This window comes from Suricata suricatta, chromosome 12, assembly GCF_006229205.1.
Source record: "Suricata suricatta isolate VVHF042 chromosome 12, meerkat_22Aug2017_6uvM2_HiC, whole genome shotgun sequence".
Lineage (NCBI taxonomy): Eukaryota > Metazoa > Chordata > Mammalia > Carnivora > Herpestidae > Suricata > Suricata suricatta.
In genome coordinates this window covers 5,032,035-5,041,336 of record NC_043711.1, presented here as the reverse complement: position 1 = coordinate 5,041,336, position 9,302 = coordinate 5,032,035, and the positions used below count along the sequence as shown (strand labels likewise).

The 9,302-nt window shown below is 62.2% G+C and overlaps 2 protein-coding genes across 5 annotated transcripts in view; both read right to left on the bottom strand.

The window, feature by feature from the left end:
- Nucleotides 1–5,127, bottom strand: part of PRAM1 (PML-RARA regulated adaptor molecule 1) — a 6,860-nt gene extending 1,733 nt beyond the window's left edge. For 3 of the 4 annotated variants that reach the window (XR_003901293.1, XR_003901294.1, XM_029918357.1), the window contains exons 1-4: nucleotides 4,733–5,127; nucleotides 1,472–2,798; nucleotides 1,303–1,372; nucleotides 1,154–1,241 (exon numbers count right to left, since the gene is read on the bottom strand). Coding sequence is in view for 2 of the 4 variants with exons in the window: in XM_029918357.1 (XP_029774217.1) it covers nucleotides 1,154–1,241; nucleotides 1,303–1,372; nucleotides 1,472–2,798; nucleotides 4,733–4,735 (1,488 nt within the window). In the remaining 2 variants the exon portion in view is untranslated. The remainder of the gene's footprint in view (nucleotides 1–1,153; nucleotides 1,242–1,302; nucleotides 1,373–1,471; nucleotides 2,799–4,732) is intronic. The other variant, XM_029918358.1, reaches the window with a different exon arrangement.
- A 3,913-nt stretch (nucleotides 5,128–9,040) lies between these two features.
- Nucleotides 9,041–9,302, bottom strand: part of ZNF414 (zinc finger protein 414) — a 3,811-nt gene continuing 3,549 nt past the window's right edge. The window contains exon 8 of the mRNA XM_029916112.1: nucleotides 9,041–9,275. Within this exon, the coding sequence (XP_029771972.1) occupies nucleotides 9,161–9,275 (115 nt within the window). The 3' untranslated portion in view covers nucleotides 9,041–9,160. The remainder of the gene's footprint in view (nucleotides 9,276–9,302) is intronic.

Below are 9,302 nucleotides of genomic sequence, written 5' to 3'. Positions count from 1 at the left end.
GCTGACAGCAAGGCAGAGGTGGGGAGGTGCCTGGGCGGTTCGGGGCTGGGCCGTGCCTGCAGGGCTGCTGGGAAGTGGCTGCAGTCATTCCCTCTCTCCCCATGTCCCCATCTAGATGAGCGGCCCCCCAACCCCAGCCTCGGGAGCCTCACTAGAGCAGAAGCAGGAGGGGCCGGGCAGGAAGCTCTGCTAACACTGGGTGTTGCAAGCGGCCCCTGGGGAAAGCCCGGGAGAAGCGCCAGGGGCGCAGGAGGGAGTGGTGAGTGGCTGAGGCTGCAGACCTGGAGTGGGAGCAGGTGGGGAGGAAGTGGGCGCATCAAAGGCACCCCTGATGAGTTCTTTTGGAAAGCCTTCCAAAACAGGGCTGGGCAGGCAGGACCACAGGCCCTGGGCTGTGTGAGGGCGTTGGGGGGCTCCACACCTGTAACTCGGGCATGATGTCGCCTTGGGGGCCGGGTGGGAGGGTGTGCGTGTCAGGGACCGAGTATAACATGGAAGCCACTCCCCCCAATTTGAATTTGGTGAAGGCATTAACCCTGCACGTGGGTCAGCTCTGCCATTGATCTTGGTCCCTAAGGAGCAGAGACTTGTAAGAAGGGAGAGAAAGGGCCCTTTGGAGTCCCAGAGCACAGAGCATCTAGGACCACGGGCTCCAGGGTCTCCGTTTCCAGCCCATGCCCGAGTTCAGGCCCAAGTCCAGCCTAGACTTTCCGGCAAGCACCTGCAGCACAGCAGGCCTGCTGTGGAACCTGACCTCCTGTCCCCAACTCCGGGTGCCTTCGCTCTGCACCCAGGCGTTGGGCTCGAAACTTGGGCCTCATGCGTGTCATGAACTCATCCTCTGCCCTGTGGTGGCTCACACACCACAAAGTCTGTGCGCTCAGGCTTCCACGACTCTTTGACACCTGCCACCACCCTGGGCTGCACTCCTGGCCACACCATGCTCGCTGGCTGTTCCGCCCATCAGAGGCTGGTGCGGCCTTTCTGAAGGGCCTTCCCGGCTCTCTACTTTCTCCACCAGCGTTGCCAGGGAGACCAATTGTCCCTTGGCTTCACGCCAGCAGCCTGGCAAAATATATGCCCTTGCAGCGAATGGTCTCCAGGTGGCCAGGCAGATGGTCTGGCCGAGGGCTCAGCCCTGCCACCAACGAACCTGTGCCCTTGCGGCTGGGGCTGGGGTGGTCTGGGGGCTCAACGTCGTCATACAGCTCGTAGATCTCCTCCTGGTCCCTGCAGAGACACTGGACATCAGGGTCTCTCTCAGCCCTGGGTCTGCCTGGGCGGCTTACTCCCCACACTCACTGCGGGATATCTTTAAAAGTCTGTGGCGCCTGGAAGTGGATCGCAGCAGCGGATCGAGCCCTCCTCAGAGCTGTGGAGGGATGAGGAGGGGAGGGAGGCAGGTCCTGGCCAGGAGCCTCTTCCCTCCCCCGCTTTCTGCTTGGGCGGCCGGGACCCACCTGTGACCCACCTGTGGCTGCAGCTGCGGCTCTCTGGAAGCTCTGAACATCCCTGGGGCCGGGAGGTAGCGGGGGCTTGGCTGGAGGGGGTCCCAGGCTGCTGACCGGGGGCAGAGGTCTCCGCCGGGGTGGGTGGGCCGGTTTGAGGCCCAGCCGCGGCCGTCCAGCGTAAGCAAGACTGAGTGGGAGCCTCGCGACCGCAGTGGGGAGGGAGCTCTCCGACACGGAGCCGGGGAGCGGGGGCTTTCTCGGAAGGTCACCGAAGAACTCGGCATGCCGGTGCTGCTTGGGCAGAGCACTGGGCTCCGGCTGCGAGAGCTTGCGGGGCAGCCGCTGGCACTCCGGCTGCGGGAGCTTGCTGGGGAGTAGGCCGAACTCGGGCTCTGAGGACACCCTGGGGAGGCCCCCCAGCTCGGGCTGCAGGGGCTTCTTGGAGGGGCCTTTGGATTCAGACTGCCGTGGCCTCTTGGGAACCACGCTGACGTCAGGCTCCGAGGACCTCCTGATGAGGTCAAGGTCACCAAAGTCGGGGCGCAGGAGCTTTTTGGGAAGGTCACTCAGCTGAGGGGCAGGGGTCTTTTTGGGAAGTGTGCTGAAATCGAGCTGTGAGGGCTGGGGGTGGGGCTCACTGGACTCAGCCTTCCAGGGGGGTGTCTGAGGGGCCTCACTGAACTCAGGCTGCGGCAGGCAGACTTTCGGGTGGTCACCAACTTGAGGTTGCGGGGGCTTTCTGGGGTGCCCACTGAACTCGGGCTGTGGGAGCTTCTTGGGGAGGGTACTGAAGTCAGGCTTTGAGGGGTGTGGGTGGAGCTCACTGGACTCAGTCTTCCAGGGGGGTGTCTGAGGGACCTCACTGAACTCAGGCTTCAGCAGGCAGACCTTAAGGCGGTCACCAACCTGAGGCTGCAGGGGCTTTAGGAGGGTTCTGAAGTCGGGCTGTGAGGGGTCTGGGATGGCCTCATTGGGCTCAGCCTGCTGTAGCTTTTTGGGGAAGCTGCTGGATTTGGGCTCCGGGGGAGGCCGGGCTGGGCGGCCAGGCTCAGGCTGCGAGGCCTCTTGCGGGGCCCCGAGTTGTGGGAACTTCTTGGAAAATTCACCGAACTCGGGTTTGGGGGGCTTCCTGGGCAGATCAGGGAAACTGGGCTGCGGGGACTTCCTGGGCCCTGCATTGACCTCGGGCTGCGGGGGCTTTTTGGGGTGCTCACTTAGCTCAGCTGTTGGAAGCTTCTTTAGTAGTTTGTTGAACTCAGGCTTGGAGGGCTTTTTGGGGAGTTCACTGGTCTCGAGCTGAGAGGCCTGGAACTTTGCTTGAAGGCTCCGGAAGTCCTGATGGCTCCCCTAAGGGACAAGGAGCCGGTCAGGCAGGGACTCGCACAAGGGCTCTCCCGATAACTTCTCGTTCCCTGACTTTGTCCTTGGCTCTCTCTGCTGTTGGCCAAGGACTCCCACATATTTGTCTCCATGCTACCCAGAGCCCTGGCCACTTAGGCGCTGCGTAGCCCCGCCCCCTCATCAGGGCCCAGGCTCCTGCTGCTCCCCCCACTGCCTCCACAGCCCTCCTCTCAGTGGGTGGTGCCTTGAGATGGTACCTTCCGTTGTAATTTCAGAATACATCCGGAATCCAGTCCCTCTCCACTGCCTGTACCGCTGCCTTGTGGTAGGAGGAACCCGGGCTCCCCTCCGAGATCTTCCGCCAGGCCCCTCCCCCACAGCAGCCAGAGGAAACCCCTCCGCTCAAAACCCAGCAGTGTTCCTCCGCTGCCCCGTCTAAAAGCCAAAGACCTCAGGAAGGCCCTAAACCATCCATTGGCCTCCTCCTCGCCTGGCCGCCTCCTCTCCCCCCCCCCCCCCCCCTCCCCCCGGTATCTTGGGCCCTTGTCCTGCCCCCTTGCCCCTGACACTTCTCCCCACGGCCTGTTTCTTGCCTCTTCCACCTCCAGGTCTCTGCTCGTGATAGTTTTTCTTTTTTAAAAAAATGTTTTTGAGAGAGCGGGACAGAGGATCTGAAGCAGGCTCTGTGTTGACAGCAGGGAGCCTGACGCGGGGCTCGAACTCCCAAACCGAAGTTGGATGCTCACCCGATTGAGCCTCCCGGACACCATGTCTCTGATGTTTCCTTATTGGAGAGGCCTTCCTCCTAGACCACCCTTGTTTAAAAAAAATCGATTCCCCCTTCCCAGCACTCTCCATCCCCGAGACCTGCGTTTTACTTGTAGTTCCTGCCATTTTATGTGGTTTCACAAATGTGCCTTGACTGTTTTGTTTTTGTTCTCTCTACCCTCCCCAGACCCTGCGGCAGGTCAGGGACGCGGCTCATTATTGCTGTCCCCAGTGCCTGGCACACTGTGGGAGCTCAGTAGAAATAAATACACACAAAGGCGTATACTCGGCCATGTCCAGTCCGACTGGGACAGACTCATGAAGAAAGACGCAGAGAGACAGAGACCTGGAGGCAGATGTGGGCTGCGGGTCACAGTCCCAGATGCCCTTTGCCGATGGTCAGGGCACTTAGAGTTGACAGTGCCCATGAGAGCCGGCAGGCAGGTCCGAGCAGCGGCACAGGCGCCATCCATGGCACACCTGGTCTGTCCCAGGCACCGTGACGGGCCCTGTGCTCTCTGTCACAGAAGTGGGCGGATGCACAGGGAGGCCAGGCTGGCTCTGACCAGAGGTGGCCCCGCTGCGGGCCCCCAGGCTGGGCTTCCCCTGGGGCCTAGGAGATCAGGGAGTGGGGGAAGGGCAGAACTGCGTGAACTTTGCTCTTGTCTGTACCTCACTTTCCCCATCCCGAGGAGGAGGAAAGGCCATGATGCCTGCCTGGGGCCTGAAATAGCTCTGTTGAAGTCCCCCTCCAGGTGGCCCACAGGACCAGAGAAATCAGGGTCAGCAGGTCATACCTTGGGGGACTGCTGGGGTGCGGGGTGGGCAGCGGGCCTATGGCCCACTGTCACCCACAGGAAGCCCTGGGCCTCCTGTTACGAGGCTCCTATTCACGTTGACCCGAGAGGAGAATGTTCTGGGCCCTCTGACCTGTGCCCCCTGTTGAAACCAGAGCCTGGGCTGAGGGCCCCTTGGAGCCCTGGCTCTCCCAGCAGTGAGTCCTGGCTGCTTCCCACCTCTGGGCCTTCGCCATGGTCATTGCCGTTTACCTGGGCGGCTTTCTAGCCCCTCTACCACTCACCTCTGGGAATATGCCCTCCAGTCTCCAACCACGGCACCCCTTGCCTGTGGTCAGTGGCGGGGGGCCCTCTTAGGGCTGGGGGTTCACTCACCATGGCTACAGGCCGGTGATGGGCCACAGGGCAAGTGGGACCTGAGCTGGGCCGCTGCCTTCAGGAAGTGACTGTGGCTTCTGCTCCACCGGCCCCACGGGGTGGGGGCTGATGGCGGGGTGGGGAAAGCAGAGGAGGAAGGAAAGGAGGCGGAGACAGCCCCCTGTCCCCAGATCCTGTCTGGCACTTGACTTCCTGTCCTGCCTGCTCCCGTCTCTCCATGTTTCAGGCATCGGCCATTAGCACATGCCCAACACGGTCACTACTAATTTCTTGACTCTCTGGGGTTCTGGGGGGGGCTGGCTGGCTTCTGGTCTCTAGGGAGGACTCCCCAGGAGGGCGAGTTCTCCGCGGGCAAGGGCTGTGGCCAGCTCTGGGCCAGCAGACTCCAGAGTTGGGGGAGCACGATGGGTGAGGTCCTTCTGCTGGCTGGTTGCCTCACCCGCCTGCCACATTTCCACACTTCCCCACGGATTCTCAGCTCAGAGGAGGACTTCCCTATTGTAGGGCCAGATGTCACATGGACCATGGACGGCTGTGTGACCGAGGGCCCAGCCCGGATGGCAGATTTGGGGGTGGGTGGGTTGGTAGTATCTACAGCCTTGCCCCCTGGGGAGGGAGCACGTCTGAGGATACCCTAGGTGTCCGGAAGAGGGTGGGAAGAAAACGGAGACCTTGGGGAGACCAAGGAAGAGAGGTTAAAGGGCGTGGACAAAGCCCGTGCTTGCTAGGGTCGGGCACACAGACCAGGGGAGGACATCCCTTCTGGGAGAGTGCAGAGCCCTGAGTACCAGGTTTGAATACGCAGGGAATGACTTTAGGGGTTTGCAAAAAGGATGGAAGGGAGCTCCTGGAGATTCTGGCTTAGTCGGGCTCGGGTTCGTAAACACCGAGGGGGATTCTGACGTGCCCACGAGTCACCCTGAAGGCCCATTAAGGTGCAGGTGCTGCGCCAGGTCTGCCGTGGGGCCTCAGGCTCCGGGACGTCCCAGGTGAGGCCCCGAAGCAGCCAGGGTGTAGGCGGACGCGGAAGGTTTGTCTCGAGGGCTGCGTTCCCAGCTGGGGCCGTTCAGGGGCCGCCCTGCCAGGGAGGCCACGGGCCATACAGTTGGTTGGAAATGACTCTGTCCGTGTCTACTTTAAGGGGCACAGCTTGAGGATTCTGGAGCCCCGATGCACCGGCAGACGTGCACCCTAGGTCACGTTCCCAGATGTGGGTCCCCTCAGGAGTCCTGGGAGACCAGGGGCGATGAGATGTGGGTCCTCCTTGGGTTTCTGGGTGACCCACCCTCCCAGTGTTCGGTGAGTAGGGAAGTGAATGAATGAAAGCAAAAGCGATTGGTTCTTAGCCAGGAACATGCAGTAGGCGCCCCATCAAGGTAAGCCTTAGGACTGAACTCTGGAGACGACCTGGGGACTCCCCAGGCTCCAGAGCCAGCCATCACCCGGACACTGGGTTGTGTAGTTTGGAGGGTTCCAACCTGGAGAGCCCTGTTTTCCCACAGCCCCCTTTAATGGGCGCTCTCCCAACTACCTTTGTGTTTGGAGCCCCAGGTGGCTGTGGGCTGGGGTGCGCCGGGAGGCCATGTACTTGGACAGGCGGCTCCATGGAGCTGCTGACTGAACCCGAAGTGAACATGTGTGGGCTCAGGTCTGCCTTGGGAGTGGCGGGGGGGGGGGAGGGGTCTTGCTGGAGCGAGCAGCTGGAACCCTGGGCCAGGGAGGGGTACCGCTTCCGAGCACACGGCCGGCGGGTGGGGATAGGGGATGGGCGCGCCGGTGGCAGAGGCCAGGTTAAGCCGCAAGTGGTCCCAGTGCACGCAGTGGACGAGGACTGAGTACGTGGGTGCCCAGTTCCAGGGCCACAGGGCGCTCGGAGGAGCTAGGAGCCCGGGATGGGGGTGCTCGGGTCCGTGTCAGAGGCAGGGCTCCGGGAGCGCGCCCAGGAGCCCTCACTTCCCCTCTCCCCGGCTGGTGATGGGACTGGTGCTCCACTACTGCTGGGCGGTGGGCGGGCACCTTGCTGGCCCCACAGCTGACGGCAGCCGCCTGCGGAGGCCGGCCAGTTTCCGGGGAACCGCAGTCTGTCACCAACGTGTCCCGTGGGGGCAGCCGGGCAAAGTGGACGCCTGCCAGGGCGCGCTGCTTGGCCTTGGCCTCTCCCTTCAGACGGACTCTCCCGGGCGCCCTCTGCCGGGTGGAGCCGGGGCCCTAGGAGGAATCCTACGGAGGCCGGCATTTGGTAGTTGGAGGAGGGGGACTATCTGTGGAATCAGCTTGCGGGGGAGAGGGGAGCAGCAGCTGCGGGAGCCCAGGGCAGGCATGGGAGCAGATTTCCCAGCTGACAAAGGTTGGACAGGAGCTGGGAGGGGAAGAGGGTAGGAAAAGTTGCTTTTGGAGTGGGCAGCGTGCCCAGGCCAGGTCATGGCTCAGCTTCCTAGGCCTCCGGGGAGAGTTTCAGCTGGCTGGGGGTGGGTGAGGGCGCTGTCCCCGTGAGAGGGGCTGTTGCATTGTTAGCATGAGGGCTGGGAGGTGGGTACCTGGACCAAAATGTTGCTTCTCTGGCTCTCTGGAAAGGGCCTGAGAGACTGGGGAGGGCCCCTGCCTGGATTTGGGGGTGGCTGAATGAGGGGGCTTGATGGGGGAAGGACGGAGAGCCCTGTCCCTGGAGGTGTGGGAAAAGGGGAGCATGCCCTTGAGCCTCAGAATGATCCCTAGCTTCTAGGGTGGTACAGAATCAGACTGCGTGACCCGGGCTGTCACCTTACCCCCACCCCCCCTCCTTCCGCCTCACCTTCCCTAGCTGTAAACTGTGGCCCTTGACCCCTGACCATGTTTTTTCTTGGGGGGAGGGGTGTCCCAGGCAGGATGGGCTTGGTGGCCAGAGGGATGTGAATCACTCGAAAACCTTTCCCAAGTGCCACCCTCCTCACCTCTGTGAGCCTCACAAGGACTCCAGAGAATAAGCAGGCATCGTGACACCCATCCTAAGGACTAGAAAACTGAGGGTGTGGGGAGGCTGAGTCTTCTCCAGGGTCACAGAGTCCTGGTTCCAAGGCTTATGGCAGGAGGAGGAAAGCTGAGGGGGCCTGGAGCCCCGGGATCCCCCAATGGCCCACCTGGCCCCATAGCTGGTGCTCAGCGATGCGAGCTCAGCCCCAGGCCCAAAGGTGCTGGCGGAGCAGACCTGGCCTAGGCCGGTGGAGTCTCGGCCACAGCCCCATCAAGGTCATCCCAGGCCTGAAGTCCACTGAAATCGTGGGTGGGCACATAATCCTAAGGCCACTTAGACCCTCCCCCCCCACACCCGTCTTCAGGAGAGGGTGAAGGGGCTCTCTGGAGCTTGGGGTTCTTGAACTGCAAGGAGGCTGGGGAGGTCTCGCTCCTGAAATGTCTATGTCCCTCCAGAAAGGAGAGGGTAAGGAGGAAGAGGAGGGTGGTGAGGGAGGGCATGGGGAGGTTCAAGACGGGGCCTTGTGGGCTATGAGGAGGACACGGTCTCCATCCAGAGAGCCGTGGGAGCCACGGAAGGGTACCTGGCATGCATAAGAACCCCTGCTTCCGGTGGGGATCAGAGTGTTGGTGAGGGAAGGCAGGAGGGTTGTTGCTTCAGGTGCCTGAGGACGGGGAGAGGGCTGACGCCTGGGCCAGCGGACCCTGGAAGGGAGCAGGACACGGGAGGTGAAACTAGCCAACAACGCAGAGGACTCCCACATTCGGGAGGCTCGGCCCGCTGGGCTCTGGTGACCACAGCGTTGGGACAGCAGCATGGCTCCAGAGTCTGAACGGGGACCCAGGACTGACTTCCCAGGAAGAAAGGGGAAATCTTGTGGATGGAAGCCGAAGAGAGGAGCCAGGCTGCCGGGCCTGGTTTTGACCCACTTTCCTCTTAGGAGCTGGAGTAGGTGAAAGCAGCGTCCAGAGGGCAGTGACCACGACAAAACCTGAGCCCCTAGCCTGCCTGAGTGCCCAGCCCTGGGGGCCCTGTCACCTGTGAGTCCACACCAGTCTCCGGATTGGAGGGGTAGGGGGCTCCAGCCAGGCCAGGCCCAGCCTCCCGGCCTGTCCTACCCGACTGATTCCTGGGACTTTTAAATATAAGTATTTCCAACCCCTCTGGTTTCTGGAAATGGTGGGACAAGACAGGGGACACTGGCAGTCCCAACTGCCGCTGGAAATGGGTAGCACTGACCCAGGTCCCAGTGTTGAGGCTGAGAGGAAGCTTGTCCCCTCCCAAGGTGTGAGCACCCGTGGGCTGCCAGACTGTGCACTGGGAGGGGAAGGGACCCAGACACCATACACGCTGGCTCATCGCGTCTTCTTTATTGCCCCCACCCCACCTGCATCTTAGGCCCCGTTAAAAATCACAAAACTACCCACAGCCCACAGTTCAGCACCCCCTCCCCCACCCTGCCCTCGCGGCCGGACTCAGAATGTGGAGAAAACAGGACACTCCCCCTCTGACAGCAGCGGAGACAACTTGGGTGCAAGCGGGGCCGGGTCTGGGTGGGGCAGGGGAGGGGGCGCCTGAGCCTCGGGGCCCCCGCCCTCCCCACCCGCGCGCTCCTCG